Raw genomic sequence first — 16,751 nt, forward strand, 5'->3', positions numbered from 1 at the left:
TGTAGAATAAGACACTTTTATAGCTGCTATTTAAAACTCTTTGACAGCAATTGTTTAACAGCACAGACCTTTGTGGTCCAGAGGAGCTGTGTTCAAATGTCTGAAAAAAAAAAACACATCCAACAAGTCATGCAACGAAGATTTTGAACAAATGTAACTTTTGTACAAAAAAGCGATAAGACATATGAAACTTACACTGGATGAAACATTAAAATACCAACCAAGGCAAAATGTATTGTATAAAAATATATTCATTATTATAGTGAATCTCCGTCTGAAGAAGACCCTGTTAGAGGGTGGAAACCTTACGTTTTTAGTGTATATTTTTTACACAATAAATTTTGCCTTGGTCAGCATTTTAATGTTTATTTTAATGTTTCATTTACAGGCTTAACAGTGTTACACTGGATATTAACTTTGTCCAGTACGTTAGGCAGGATAATATCTTTTTCTATAAATTTCAACTCTTTTCTTTCATCTGGGGATTGATTGAATACCATTGCCAGATGTCGGGTAAACCTGGTACTGCCCTCTAACATGACCAATGTTGCCAGTACACCTTGTAATTTTGAAAAAAACAAAAACAAAAAAAACAAACACTTTTTTCATGACCATGCCATAATTAACACCATAAATAATTTGTAATGAATACAATGCATAAAACTTTACCGTTCTTTTCCAGTTCAATAAATACCCAGAGACCATTGACTTATTGCAAAAGACCCCACAGCTGTCTTTCATTCAAGTTCGTTTGTACTTTGTACGAAAACTTTCTTTTACATCTTCATACCTTTTTCCGCACATTGAATGTTCATGTAGAGCATGATTCTCTCGTTTAATGTTTCAAAAATATCCACATAGACAAAGTTAATATCCAATGTAAGTGTCATGTCTCTATCACTTTTTGTACGAAAGTTACGTACATTCGAAATCTTGATGACATGACTTTTTGGACACCCTGTATTTTTCTCCTCCCATCTACTTCAACTAGAGCTAAGCTGACACCAGTGTATCAGGAGTGGCTGATATCAGTTGTTTTGGTTTGAAGCTATTCACCGATCCCAGCTGCTACTTTTCTGTGGTATGAAAAGCTCATAAGGTGTGCAAAACTGCTATGCCACACTTTCGTTGAGTCTAAGTGTCCTGGAAACTATGCAAAATGCATAATTTTCTTTACTTTCGCAACATAGTGGTAATAGATTTTGTGAAATTATGAATATTAAATAATAATAATAAAATGTATTATATTAATACATACAATTATATTATTTTCCTGTAGTTTACGGTTATTACAAGCATAAGAAAACAGTTTTTTCTTTGTGACGTTTCAGGAGAACACACGCTCCTTTCATCAGAGTTTTCTTTTTCACAAATGGAGTAAGCCACCATCTTTAAAATTTAATGTAACAGAAAACATCAAGAGACTTTGTGAAAACAATGATGAATTTGAATTACCTGATGATATTTGGGATTCATAATTTAAAAAAAAAAAAAAAAAAAAAAAATAGACTGCTTTTTTCACAGTTAAGTTGCTATATTACAACAATGTAACATTGACAACATCCATTATATAACAGATTCTTTTTGTTTAAAAATTACTAACCATTGTTATAACTGTATCTTTAGTCAAAATGAAAATAAATGTCTGATGAAAGGAGCGTGTGTTCTCCTGAAACGTCACAAAGAAAAAACTGTTTTCTTATGCTTGTAATAACCGTAAACTACAGGAAAATAATTCTATCATGCAAGCAATGCGTACATACAAGAAAAACTAATACAATTATAACTTATTGAAAAATTATGACTCAATGAGGATAGATTCTTCTTGTATGTACGCATTGCTTGCATTGTAGAATTATTTTCTTGCAGTCTACGGTTATTACAAGCATAAAAGCAGTCTTTCGTTGTGACGTTTCCGGAGAACACACGCTCCCTTTATCAGACATTTATTTTTAGTTTGATTAAAGATACAGTTATTACGATGGTTAAAATTTTTTAACAAAAATGAATCAGTTATACAATGGATGTTGTCAATGTTACATTATTGTAATATAACAACTTAACTGTGAAATAAGGAGTCTTGTTTTATTATTATTTCAGATAATTTTGATCACCTTCTTCTTCTTCTTCTTCTTTTTTTTTTGTTTTTAAATATGAATCCCAAATATCATCAGGCAATTCAAAATCATCATTCCTTTCACAGAGATTCTTGATGTCTTCCGCTACATTAAATTTTAAAGATGGTGGCCCACTCCACTTGTGAAAAAGAAAACTCCATTGTAGTCATTAAATGACTACAAAATGAGAAAATCTGTACCAGATGTGGAAACCACAGGTATATATAATATAAGTTGTTCATGTTCAAAGCATTATATAGAACAAACGATGAGGAAAATGGCAAAATGAACACGATTTGGACATTGAACACCAAACTTCAAAATTCTACTTTAGTATTTTCCATCGAAAGCCAGGGAGGGTCACATGAATCACTGAACCAATCCGCTTGGTCCAGTTGCCGTGGTGAGGGAAAATTCTCGTGATATTCTGTGTTGCCAATTTTTTTGTTTCGAGTCAATTTCGAAACAGGTGGTACCCTCAACAAGGCCAAGCACGGTGAAGCTTCATGGTTGCCACTGTGGAGCAAGCTAATGCATCTTCGATTCCCTGCCTCTTCCTGAAACGCGAAGGGTGCGTGTTGGCAGCAAAATCAGGTGTGTAGCAACATCGGTTTCCCCCATGAAACTCACACAACTGGAGGCGAAAAGTCTGGATTTCCAGAAGTTTATTTACTGCCTAATATTGTAACATCGGTACTGGAAAGTATTGATTTCGTGCCTGTAAGAAATCACGCTTATATACTGACCTGAGTATTATCCTTTGCTTCCTTCGCCAATTGATCCTCTTCTTCACCTTCACTTTCGATCTGCATTTCCATTTCATCTCCATCTTCGATTCTTTCCTTCAGAAAGGTAAAAAAGAACAAGAATGAATTATTCAATAAGAATTTGGCAGCAAAAAGCATTAAAAGTTACACAATGATATGAGGAAAAAGTCACTTTCTAGCAATTATTTTCCATCTTACATTAACAAGACATGTACATTCATTTTCCATCAGGAAAGGATGACGAAAATATGGCGTAACTCAAAAATATATAATGCATTACTGTGGATGAGGAAATACCACGAGAGAAGCTAGAAAATTCACAACAGATTGGAACTTTGATTATATTTTCTTCAAGAAATGTTTAGTATCTGTAAAGTCAACGTAAACAGTAACTAATGTTCAACTTACCTTCAAAGAGATGCCTTACCTTTAAATTCTGAAGGGAGCATTCTTTAAAAGTGTTAAATAGTTAAATTTAATACAATATCAAACACACATCTCACATAAATATTAATCAGATTCATAATGATTAGGACCACATATTTCTGTAGTACAAAAACTAGGCACATTTCAGGATCAAAAGTGGTTTATAAAATGGCATTTCAGGTGTTAAAACTGTGAATAAAACCATACAATTGATTTAAAAACTACACTTATTACACAAAATAAATATTTTGCTTCTGACGTAGTTGTCAAATATTTTCAGTACAATTTATCAATTTTCCATGATTTACATAACTAACAGGATAATTTAGACTTCAGAACAAGTAGCAGCATTAAATAAACTCTAAAACTTCGTGTTTAAGAGTTTATTTCACATTCTGTATTTCCAGTTTTGACTATTTTATGTACTTCAAATTTAGTTATCTGGTTAATTAAATAAAAACACAAACCTGCATTAGAACACGAGCTCCAACTTCGTCAGGGGTGGTTGGTGGAGGAAAATTGCCATGTTCAAAGGGTTGGTAGTCAACCGTCTCCACAACCACAAAATCATGCCAATCTATCTGAGCATATGCAACTGAAAAATAAATGAAGACATTATGAACATCGCTGTGTTCTCTATTACAAAATGGTTGAACACTGGTCATTTTTTACCTTTGGAGGATGAGTGGTATACCTGTCATAACACCTTTACACGGCAGCAAAGAAAGTGCCATTTCTTCAAAACTACACATGATATTTCAGTTCTGTCTCTTTTCTTCATTTGCATACATGTGATGGTATGATATACTTAAATCACAAAACTATTATTGTGATTACTATTAAATTATTATTATTAACAAACGGAGTTCGAAAATGTTAATTTTACCCCTAAGAACATTTTTTAGAAATACTACTCTTCAACCAGAGATTTTTCTTTCAGAAATTTCCATTACTTTTCTTTTTACATAATGAATACAGGGTGAGTTTTATAATGGTTGTACGTTTCTGTATCAAGTGTAAGTCAGAATAATAAACATGCAATTATAAACTCTTGCATTGTTCCAAGCTGACTTTTAAAATCTGCAGCAATGTGGTAGAGATGGGCATTATTGTATTGCATAGTTATTCATGCTGTTATAGTCCAGCCTTCTTTAGGAAGGCCACTCAGGTGCAAGAATTAGTCATTGTTGTTGAATTGTTGTTTTAAGTCCACTTTATGCACAGAAAGGTTACTTGGGACTGGACCTACAGTTTAAAATGGGATCTGATCACATGTGCCCACACTGGTTGATTGATCGGCCACAGGGTCCAGTGTGCCTCCACTGGATATCGAACATGAGACCCCTTGATTATAAGGCCACAATGTTACCACTACACCATCGAGGAGGACCACAAGAATTACCGTATTGGCCCGAATATAAGCCGCACATTTTATCCGAATTTCAATTGTGAGAAATTAGGATGCATCTTATATTCGCGACCTTGAAAAAAATATGACATTTCGTCAAATCATATGCTGTTAAAAATGTGCTGAATTCTCATTTTGAAATAAGGATAATGCAACAATAGCATTGCTGTTTCTAACTGGAACAATAGAATTGTTGTTAACAGAAAGCTACCTTTGAAGTAGATATAGCACACAATTGTAACCTTAATTTTTCAATAATGATACTGTATTTTGTATGTACTGTATTTATGATAAAATAAAATCCTACGTAATTATATTTCCATGAATCTGCCGGTAAATGGTAAATTTTCTTTTATTCCTTCGGCTTATATTCGGGTATCGTCATTTTTTCTTTTCGCTCCTTCAAATTTTAGGGTGCGGCTTTTAGTGGTGATTCAGGCCAAAACGGTAATTATTTTTCATCCAATCTTATATTAATTAATAAATTAAATCTTTAGCCTGTATTTTGTAAAAAAAAAAAAAAAAAAAAAAAGAGGCTCCTGAGAAAAAGAGGCTGGCACCTGAATTATTGTAGTTTTCTCTATCCCTGCCTCCATCTCTCGATAAGCATTGAATTTTTGAAGATGGCAGTGGTCTTACCTCTTTCCTTCTCGGCTTCCTCCTCCTCTCGTCTCCGCTGGGCCTCCTGGTGTTTGATCCACTCTGCCCTGTACTTCACTTGCTCAAGAGCACTGCTCATGGCCGAACTCTCATCCTTCAGTTTCTTCATTAAATCCTTCTGAGGGATAAGCACCTGTGCGGCAAGAGGGAAATTGGATAAAATTGTATACAGGGGAAACGCAAATTTATATTGCTCATTTTTACATTCTCATGCAAAATACAGGGTGTTGCAAAAGTAGGTTGACAGTGTTTATTTGGTATTTTAGAGGTTGGTGATTCATAATGGGAAGCAACTTGACAGTCCGGGACAGAGAGTGGATCCTGAAAAATTACTGGAAATATGAAAATGCAGAAATGGTGTGCCAGAGGAGGAGAGAAACCTCCCTCATTATAACAAAATAGCAATTCTACTGTCAACCTACTTTTCCACTACCCTGCACATTCAAACTTTGTGACCCCAATAAAGCAGTATGTTGCAAAATTTTACATTTTCACACATTTAAGTTTTTTTCAACATTGTGCCTTCAGAAATATAAAATCAAGTTTCCACTGTAGTGTCAACGCTTTGCTTGGTTTGCCCCTGACAATCAAAATTTAAGATGCTGCTGCTTTGTGAAACAAGTTCAAGACAAATAACAAGAAAAAAAAATAAAACAGCACACTTTGTCATGCACCTTCTCAGTCTTCTAGGGTCTAGGTTAAGTACTATGTTACCCAGGATCGAACTTCTCAGATAGCTGTTAGGGTGTAACTATCTTACAGCCCCTAACCTGGTGGTGTAGGATCTTAATACCTTTCCTTAGTTTTTAGCAATGAAAAGGTATGGAACTTTCTTCCAACAAAAGTAGAGTTTATTAACATTAATGTACTATATAGATTAATACTTAATCCTTGGCAATCCTGGATTTAGGTTAACTGATGCAGACTTATAACAAATCTGAAACGGGTAACAATTCCAGGATTAGTCACAATTGCTTTTCGGTATTGCAAGCAACTAGAGCCGAAGCAGCAGGTTTGAGAAACTAACCCAAGCAAATTGCACCTCTGAAGAGCGGGCAGTTCTCCCTACAAGGTAAACTTGTGATACCGGGTAAGATAGCTGAAATATACAGAAAATCGGCTTCCTTTTATACTACACGGTTATTTACAAAAAACCCAGGAAACTTGGTGGATATTTACAGGTTTCTATAGATTTACATAATTACGACCTGTAAAATAGATGTTTACAATATTTACATAAAAAGTTGTAAATAACCTAACTTTCTAATATATTTTTTCAAAGGCAAAACCGTTTATACAATGATTAATTTTTGTTGTCTTAAACAAATTTCATGTAAGTAATTTTAAACCGTGTTTACCGCAACCATCATGAAATTTAAATTAGTTCTCGAACATTCTCAATCTTGTGCGAGTCATAGATAACGTATGCACACGCAGATGTTGCACTTTCTATTTTCAATTGGTAACATGAACAAATTCGACTGGGGCGACACAACTTACATATTCGATATTTCAAGCTTTGGCAGCGAGTTGACAATTTGAATACTAACTGAACTTTATTTCTGGACCTATAGTTTAAAGTGAAATTCGAACCACTATGTGTCTCCGGATATTGAATCTGGGACTCCATGATTACAAGGCAATAACGTTATGCAATTTACAATAAAAATCTTTATTCCCGTTATTTACAATAAAAATAATAAGCTTTCCGCTTTTTTGTAACATGAAAGGAATTTACAGTGTGGGGGGTCAATGGGGCAGTTTGACTCCGCCATGCCTGATTGAACAATTCACTTTCTACAAAATGTCAATGGTAGACTATACTGAAGGAGGCCTTAGAAAGAGCGTTACGCGGGCTAACAGCAGACATCGCTCTCACACTATTACCGATTATTACCGATACTCACGTGTCGTCTGCTCCAAGCCGAACAAACAGGCCGAGGTAGCAAGAGGCAGAGGTCACTCACCCTTCCAGAAGAGTGTAGCAAGTTAGCTGTGGCAACTGGGCTGTCTCATTTGCGGACCTGATTGGTTCTCGCAGACACACCCCCAAATTGTCGTCTGCTGCAAGCCCACGAAGTGATCTTTCTAAGGCCTCATGGAGTATAACACATTCCTTTCTATTTTTTTTTTAAATATATGGTATCAAGTATAAGAGGGCCTAATTATAATCATGGGGTGGGCTCCAGGGGTAAATTGTTTCTTGATGGAAGGTCCAGTATACCCCTGCAACAGGTTATCTCATGGTAACACTGTTAAGCCTTGTTTCCATGTTAATAAAACGTTACGTTTTTATGTACATTTTTTATACTATAAAAGTTTGCCTTGGTCAGCATTTTAATGTTTTATAGGTTACCTTATCTGTGCTGGGTTTCCAAACACTAAAATATTTCTTTTAAAATCTTTCATTTCTCCAGGCACTTTTTAAAACAAATTTTCCCATTTAATCATTCTGTCATGCTTTAGTCTTGTAAATCCAAGTTTAAAGGACTAAACAGCACTAGTTTATTCAACACTGTTCAAAAGTATCTCCCATCAAAAAAAGATTGTTCAAGGATAAATGCAGGATTTATTTTCATTTCCAAATCCTGGCAAGTAAAAAAAAAAAACCTGACCTTTCAATTTAATGTATTCTCAATCTTCATACAGTCCCAAAAGAATTCACAGTAAGTTACAAATACATCTCCAAAACAATTGAACGCAGTTTAACATTTCACACAGAACATATACAAACGTTTAACAACCTTACCTTTGTGTACTGCTTAAGAAGCTTAGTGAAGTACTGAAATAAGGAATGCTGTGGTCTCAAGAAATCAAACTGGTAATTCCGCTGTTCACGGTTCATCAAATTTGTAAGGAACTGACAACCATTACGAGCAACGAACTGTGCCGTAAGTTTCACAATGTCCCTGTAAAATATGATAATGTTTTAAACCTTACAGGTAGAACTTAACATCATTGTACAATTATCAAACGACATAACAATAGTAATTATTTTTCATGTTGGCTTGGTTGCCGAGCACTCATGTAGCGTTCTAATAACATGGAAATAGGTCAAAGTGAGCTGTTGCATTAAAGTGCAAATGTGGAATTGGTAAAATTGAAAACAATTTATTATATTCTTAAATGTGTAAATTCTTTTCTTGAAATGAATCTGTTATAATATTCTATTTCATGTATTGTGCAATTACTTGTTTCAAAGTAGATATTGATCAATTAAGGACTTAGGAAGTGATTAAAACCAAACGAAACAAGTAACAGTGATTGAGTAGCAATTAAATGGTTGTAAATAAATGATAGAAAAGAATAAAGAAATACAGAAAAATCAAGGATCGACATAACCAACATATATTGTATATATAGAAGATTAGGGAAGTTAAATAGTCGATTCAAAATCTGAGTCTTTTCCTTCTGACAAGGAGGTAGCTTCTTGACAAGAGTTTTGTTGGTTACCCTGGTATCGCTATATGGTAGCGATGGTATAAACGCGATCCTTGGTTGCCCCATCGGTTGTTACCCTGGTGGCGTTATATCCATATTTGTCGCCCTAAAGCATACCGAGTAGCAATAGCAATGTATATAGATGTTGATAGATATCCTTTCCATAATAGAAGAAAGAAGATGATGTTCTTTCCACAGTAGAAGAAAGAATAAGATGTTCTTTCCACAGTAGAAGAAAGAAAATATGTTCTTTCCACAGTAGAAAAAGGATAAGATGTTCTTTCCATAGTAGAAGAAAGAAGAAGACGTTCTTTCCATAAGAGAAGAAAAAGGAGATAGCTTTGTATCCATAATTCATAAATATGGCCTTTGTACCGTAAAAGCATCAGAATATATATTTTCTTATTTATCTCCATTGGAAGATATTTCACTGTTTAATTCTCATTCTTAGAAAAAGAACCCATAACCCTAGAGATTAACTGTGGTATATAGAACTGGCACCAAAATACAGGTGGCGTAGCATCTCTGAGAGACTACTTTATGAATGTTGGGGAAAAAAACCTACTGGTTATGTGTAATCAAGACAATAAAGGAAAGTAAAAATATATTTCCATGCAGATTTTAACTTTTTGAATGAAATTATAGATATAATTTGAAATTTGCAACTATTTTTCGAATTATTGTGGTAATTTTCAACATTATAAATGCCCTTTCCCCTGCCTATTTTAACCCTAACTGGTGTGGTGGATCTTATTCACGCTAGTACTGTGGTGGGGGCCAAAATGACCCAAGGTTTCTTTTCTTTATTTTGAGAGTACATGATCAAATAATTATAAAATTGAATTTTTATGATTACATTAATGTTAATTAAGTATACAAAACATATTTTTGCTTAAAATTCTTCACACTAAAATGTTCAAAAAATTATCAGTTATTATTTACCATTTTTTCTTGTTTAAAGGGTGATATTTTTGCTCAAAATTCTGAACTCACTAATGTTTCAAGATAATTGTTCAGTACATGGAATTAAGAAAACAAACATGAATAAAAAACTGACATTCATAAAATGTTCACCAAACGTCACACAAAAGGCTAACATAAAAGATGTGGTTTTGGGTTCAATAGACCCGAACTCGTTACTATAAGAAAACAATCAACTGGACGTGTCAGGCGACAACTGCTGTCAATGCACACTGCAACGATAAACAGCTATGAGAACCAATGTCCTCTACCGGGAAACTCATAAACTATAGAAACAAAAATTCACAGTCGCCAGCGTTTTGACCTGTACCACACAAGTTAAGGGTTAACCAAAATAAATGCCTGAGCTTCTGGTCTCCAATGATTACTTACTAATTGTACTTACACATCAAGAGCAGAGATGGATGGAGGATCGGCAATGAACTCAAATTCCAGAGGAGGATCTTTTGGTACAAAGGGCTGCTCAACTTGTTTAAGAATCTCCTGTTGCTTCTGCTGTGTAGATATTGCTGGTGCCTTGGGCTGCTGTGGTTGGGGCAGTGCAACAGCAGGCTCCTGTCCTATGGTGTAGGTGAAAGAGAATATCCTATATTTTAAACAGCACAAGAAATATGAAAAGTAATGCCTGGTTTAACCCTAGCTTACCCGAAGGGAAGGGGCTGTCAGGCCCACTACCTCTAGTTTCTGATGTTTCAACTGTGAAAATCTTTATGAAAAATTGAAAATAAATTACATCGTTTCCTAGGATGTCCCCAATATTTCTGTATTACTTTTGTTCATAAAACATAAATGTAACGTACATAGGAGGCAAAATTCACTTGATGGACCTATCAGGCATCATCCCCTTTGGATACATGTTATTTGAGACACTCACGTCAGTGATAGTGTAGAATTGGTTGCTTATGATGTTAACTTTTGTAATTATTATAATTTATATAAGATGCACCTACAAATACAAAAGAGCATTGATGAAAAATTAATAAGGTTCTTGTGAGTGAATGGTAAAATGGGTGTGTAGTACTCATGCAGCAATTTGTTATTACTTTTGAGTAATGATGGTAATTTTAGTTATTAACATAATTATTAAACAACTGACCTTACATAATCAACAAAGGAAGCAGTGATTCTTGAAGTTTTGTGATAAAAAAATGTTACCTGTGAAGCCTTCTCCTCAGGTAAGTTAGTTAGTTAGATGGAGTTAGTAAAAGTGAAACTAACTCACTGACCAGACCAGGGGGGACCACAGAGGGGATTCATGACGTGTCTGCATCATGGGAATTTTTTTGGGGGGAGGGGGTCAAGATTTTATACCAATTCTATAAATCTTCACACAAAAAGGGGGGGACATTTCTTTGATTAACTTGTTATTGATTAGTTATTGGTTTTTCTACCTATTTGTGGGTGATCGCAGTGATGGGGTTGAAATGAAACACCACCTCTTATGTCGGTTTAGAAAGGGTGGGGGGCATGCTGTTTGCATTAATACAAGGTTAGTCAAGCAGGTGAACAAGGTTCAGTACACTAACAATGGCAGTGAGCCTGAGCAGTTTTGTACGTTTGATGTTAGCAAACATGAAAGCTTAAAGTACGAGGTGCATTCAAGTTCTAAGATCTCCTATTTTTTTCATGAATATAATCAAGGTATAAACGGGAGAGTTGTTTGAGATGAAGCATCCATTCTTGAAGGTTGATGAGGGCAGATGGCAACATGTTCTGCCTCGTAGGAAGCTAGAGTGCGCATCAAATCTCCTGCTTATGGCCTTGAACGGCGAACAGCACCAGCGAATCACAGACGTGCAGCATTGCCTAGTTCCGTGACAAGGCGTTTTGCTCAAACATGCTGTCTCTTTTCCGTGTGAGATTTCGACATGGCACCGCATCTACAATTGACTGAGACATGCTGTGGTGGTGTCATTGACGTGAAAAATGTGTGTTCATAGGTGCGACATTTCAAGGAAGACCAAACGCCATGTGAAAACAAACCAAAAGAGCCTACGCCACAAACCAGCAACCAGTTACTGCCTTTGCTGACAAAATGATGTTTGAGTACAGAAAAGTCTTCATACTCACACATTGTTATGCTAAGGGTAGCTCAGTGATGGGTACAAGCTATGAAGATTTTTTGAGGACCAAGTTGCTTCCAGCATTTTGAGAGAAACGGCCAGAAAAGGCTGCAGCTCTGTTCTTTCATCAGGACAATGCACCTCCTCATCGGGCAGCCATTGTTCACACGCTTTTCATGGAAAACAAAATTATTCCACATGCCCGATCCATACTCACCTGACCTCGCACCTTGCAATTTTTGGATCTTTCCTGCACACAAGGACAGTCGGCATGGTCACACATTTCAGCGATGTTTAAGTATACAAAACAGACTCCTAAACAAGCGTTTGCAAAGGACATGTTATCGTGGCGCCAGCGTTGTTAAAAATGTGTACGTCTAGAGGAAGATTATGTTGAGAATTGACGACAATTTCAGCTTTCTGAGGTGAGTATATATTTTCAGAATAAATTAGGAGACCTTACAACTTGAATGCACCTCGTACCTAAAATAAACATATATTGCTTAAATATGTCAGTATTATATTGTTCTGTAAATTTATCTGACCAAAATAATTTGAGTAAATAGTTTGGCATAAAGCAGGGGGGGGGGGCAAGAGGGAATGTTCTACCTTTTTGGGGGAGTGCGTCATACACCTTCAGGGGGGGCACCCCTGGACCAGACTCCAATGAAACAATTGCTTTACTTTAACATTGTAAAATAACTTGAAAGATGTTAATTTTTAGACATCTCCCATTTCAAAAAGGTAACAATACACCACACTTAATAGTGACAGTGTAAATTAAGTTATCAAGTAAAAAAGCAAATATTTTATGAACCTTCATCAAAACAGCATTGTGTGTGTATAAATTAAGCTCTACTTCTGTAGGCTACAGATGGAAAAGTTTGGTTTACCGGAGATAAACCAGAAAGCATGGAAGAATACGTTACTGCTCTAACAGCATACAAGAAATATCACACCTTAGCAATTATTATTATGTGTACATTACAAATCCTTACCTTTTCCTTCCTTGAACTCCTTGACTTTATGCTGATAATATGCATGGTACGGGTCTCCAGCATTCAAGAAATTGAACTTAGGATTTCCAAGCTCATTTTGCCTGATCCTGGCTTCAAACTCGGGGCCATTCCTTGCTACAAAGCTTGCTGTTTTGTCAACAATATCTGGAAATCTTTGTTAAGGGAAAACTAGAAAAGAGAACCAAAAGCCTTAATATGTTACAGGTGGACGTTAACCACACAAAATTCTCATACACTCAAATCTTCCTGCAGAATTGCAAACAATTTTCATTGGAGAAAAACTATGATCATTGTTGAAATGGAAACTTGATTTGAAATGTACAGTTGTCGAACCCAGGGAAATGTCTCATATTCTATATGCACGAGGCGCATCCAGAAAGTAAGTTACCCTATTTTTTTTAAAAAAAAAAAAAAACAGTTTCAGGAAACCATTTATTGGCAACAACAGGTACAGCAAAGGTTCAGCTATTTTTCAACATAGCAACCACCACAATTGAGCCACTTGTCGTATCGTGGTATCAACTTTTGGATCCCACTGTGGTAGAACTCTGCCACCTGTGAATGGAACCAGCGTGTGACAGACGTCTTCAGCTCTTCGTTGTTGCCAAAACGCTCTCACCGGAGGACAGGAATTTCTTGAGGTGCAAGAAAACGTGAAAATCGCTGGGAGCCAGATCAGGACTGTAAGGTGGATGATCAAAAAACTCCCAGCCAAATTCCGTCAAAACAGCTGCTGTGCGCCGAGCTGTATGTGGACGAGCATTGTCATGGAGGAGCACAACACCTGCAGTAAGCATGCCACGCCTCTTGTTTTGAATGGCACGTCGCAATTTCCTTAGTGTTTCACAGTAATGGTCAGCGTTCACCGTTTCACCTCTGGGGAGAAAGTCAATGAGCAAAATGCCCTTCCTGTCCCAAAACACGGTGCACATCACTTTCTGTACCGACAGCGTCTGTTTGAATTTCTTCTTGACCGGAGATCCACTATGCCGCCAATGCATTGACTGCTGCTTGGTTTCCGGGGTGAAGTGCGAAATCCACGTCTCATCGCCCGTGACGATCCTGTCGAGGAAATCATCGCCGTCATCATGGTACCGTTGCAGGAATGTCAGTGCTGCTCCTGAACGTTTCATTTTGTGTTCGGGTGTCAGGTTTTTCGGCACCCACCTGGCACACCATTTTTTGAACAGCAGGCGCTGCGTGACAATCTCATGCAACATGGATCGCTATATCTGCGGAAAAAGGCTACTCAACTCCGTAATCGTGAAGCGACGGTTCTCTACGATGCGCTGCCGCACCAGCTCAACCAGATCATCAGTGATGAGGGACGGATGCCCACTGCGCTCTTCATCATGGACACTTTGACGACCTTCCGAAAACTGCCGACACCAGCGACGCACCATCTGCTTACTCATAATGTTCGGCACATAGACCTCACAGAGCTGACGATGAATGTCAATTGGCGCAATGCTTTGTGCATTCAGGAACTTTATCACCGACCGAACCTCGCAAGCGGAGGGAGAAGGAATACGAGCTTCCATTTCGGACCACTGCTGCCTCGCTACTTGTATGCAGCGGGAGAAGGAATACGAGCTTCCACTTCGGACCACTGATGTCTCGCTACTGGCGCCGGGCGGGATCTGTCCACCTGGCATATGATTGATACGTCTTAGCTCTGCTGCGCATGCGCAATTTACACGGCTCATTATGTTTACTTTCACGGGAAAAAAATAGGGAAACTTACTTTCTGGATGCGCCTCGTAATTGGATAAATCACTTTTAGGGGAGATGAAAACCTACCTTGAAATTATTTCTATATGAAGCAAGCTAATATGATGCATATGGTAATTATTAGGGCTCGGAAATTGAAGACCTATAAATTGCCAAATAAAGACCTATAAAAAAAACCTAAAAATGGAAAAAAGAATGTATAAATGTGATCCAAATTAATTAGGGATGGGCCGATATGAAATTTTGGGCGATACCGATAAAGTACCGATATAAAATTTACCGATACTGATATTCTACCGGTCCGATATAAAATTAGAAATGGTCCTTGAAGAACCTGAAATGATCATTGATCTCCTTAATAAATGTGTGTTTCAAGGTGACTGCAGTGCAAAAGAAGTTTAATAATATTTAGACATTTACTTTTTTAGAAAGAAGGGCATGGAGATTATCCATAAAATTTACAACAAAATGGCAGAATTTTGCACTAAATTATAAGATATTTATCGATATATCAGATCGGTAAAATAATCGGTAATTTTACCGATAAACCAATATGCCTATATCGGTCGATACCGATAGAGTACCGATTAATCGGTCCCATCCCTAAAATTAATTAATAACTTCAGTTTTAATTACATATTTAATGAATATGCACGGCACCTCCTTATCTGACTTGAGATCTTTGATCTGGTCGTATACACCTTTGAGAAAAAATTGTCACCATTTTTAAAGATGGTGAACGAGAGACTGTTTTAACATAGCTTGCGAGAGCTTTAAGTTATGCAAATATTTGAGTTTAGATTTTCGTAGGTTAAGAAACCCAAGTCTCAGCTACGTTAGGACATTACTTGAGCTTGAAGTTTTTAATAAAAACTCTGTAATATAGTGTGTGGTTTAGGAAGGGTACGGGGAAAATCACCAATTTTGAGACCACGATATCTGTAGCGAATTTAGAGTTTTTAAGACTAAAAATTCATGTCGCAAATAGATAAACCCAGGGAATGATTTAATTTTGCATTTGCATTTGTTGAAAGCATTTCAAGATGGTGGATGAAAAATTGATTTTTAATATTCTGAGGTAGCTCTAAATTCTGATGCCACTTTCAAATATCTGCCTACACTACATTTTTGGACATTAAGAAAAGAGACAAATATTTTAGGGCATTTTTTACGCTATGGTGTAAGAAATATTTTTTGTAACAGTATAGTACATACGTATTTTGGGATCAAAGGGGGTCACTATGTTTAGTCCATGGGAACTGTCAGTTTCATAGCAACCAGATACTTTGGGAGGATGGATATGGTATTTCATTTGGATGATAATAATATGTCATCCTTATAATCTTGGCATGGTTAATACACGGAGGAGATATTTAAACTTGAAACATCCACAAAAATAATGTAAAAACACAACTGTGAACAAACTGTATTGAAGCAGATTTAAATGTGTGTGTGCAGCTACCGTACGTTGTATAGTTGGTAAAGATAAAGTTCCCCGTGCCATGAAGGCACATTCAGGGGATATGGGGGTAGGGCCCGACATATTCTTCATCTCTGCCATTTTGGAGGTAATGTGATCACAACCAAACTCCCGTTACCTTTACTACGCCCTACAAATTGATTTGAGGCTGGGTGAGTTCCAGAGCTGCTCTATGCAGGGACAAGACCGGAAAAATTCCGACCTTAGATCACCCACCCTAAGATTCAAACCCGGGTCTTTTGCATGGTAGTCAGCCATTTCTACTTTTTTTTATATTTGTAAATAAAAGTAATACCCATAAGCAGGGCTCAAAAAATCCCAGTCGCCAGGTCGCCACGGCGACTAAAAATTTCTGCCTGGCGACTGATCTTTTGCTGTAATATTGCTGTTTGTAAGTTTGCATGTACAAAATTTTGAAGAATCTAAGTTCAAATTCCAATACAGCATAAATTAGCAAATTATTGTTTTGTCAACGTTGTGAACATTCCATAGAATCAGTAACAATCACAACCCCCCCATTTCCAGCTTTCTCACATGCTTTAGCGATGTTTTGAATACGGTGATGCTCAGCTTCTTATAGATTGATCGATTTGCTTTATTTTACTTCGATGTTTGGGCCACTTTTGGCTAATTTGCAAAGATGAACGATGATACGATG

At 36.6% G+C, this 16,751-nt stretch overlaps 1 protein-coding gene across 1 annotated transcript in view; it reads right to left on the bottom strand.

The window, feature by feature from the left end:
- Window positions 1-16,751, bottom strand: part of Sf3a1 (splicing factor 3a subunit 1) — a 49,764-nt gene that overhangs the window by 21,496 nt on the left and 11,517 nt on the right. Inside the window, exons 2-7 of the mRNA XM_083128850.1 lie at window positions 12,862-13,026; window positions 10,186-10,360; window positions 8,128-8,287; window positions 5,358-5,511; window positions 3,778-3,905; window positions 2,864-2,959 (exon numbers count right to left, since the gene is read on the bottom strand). Coding sequence (XP_082984976.1) covers window positions 2,864-2,959; window positions 3,778-3,905; window positions 5,358-5,511; window positions 8,128-8,287; window positions 10,186-10,360; window positions 12,862-13,026 — 878 coding nt within the window. The remainder of the gene's footprint in view (window positions 1-2,863; window positions 2,960-3,777; window positions 3,906-5,357; window positions 5,512-8,127; window positions 8,288-10,185; window positions 10,361-12,861; window positions 13,027-16,751) is intronic.

The sequence above is a fragment of the Lepisma saccharinum genome, chromosome 1 (genome assembly GCF_977018435.1).
Source record: "Lepisma saccharinum chromosome 1, izLepSacc3.1, whole genome shotgun sequence".
NCBI lineage: Eukaryota > Metazoa > Arthropoda > Insecta > Zygentoma > Lepismatidae > Lepisma > Lepisma saccharinum.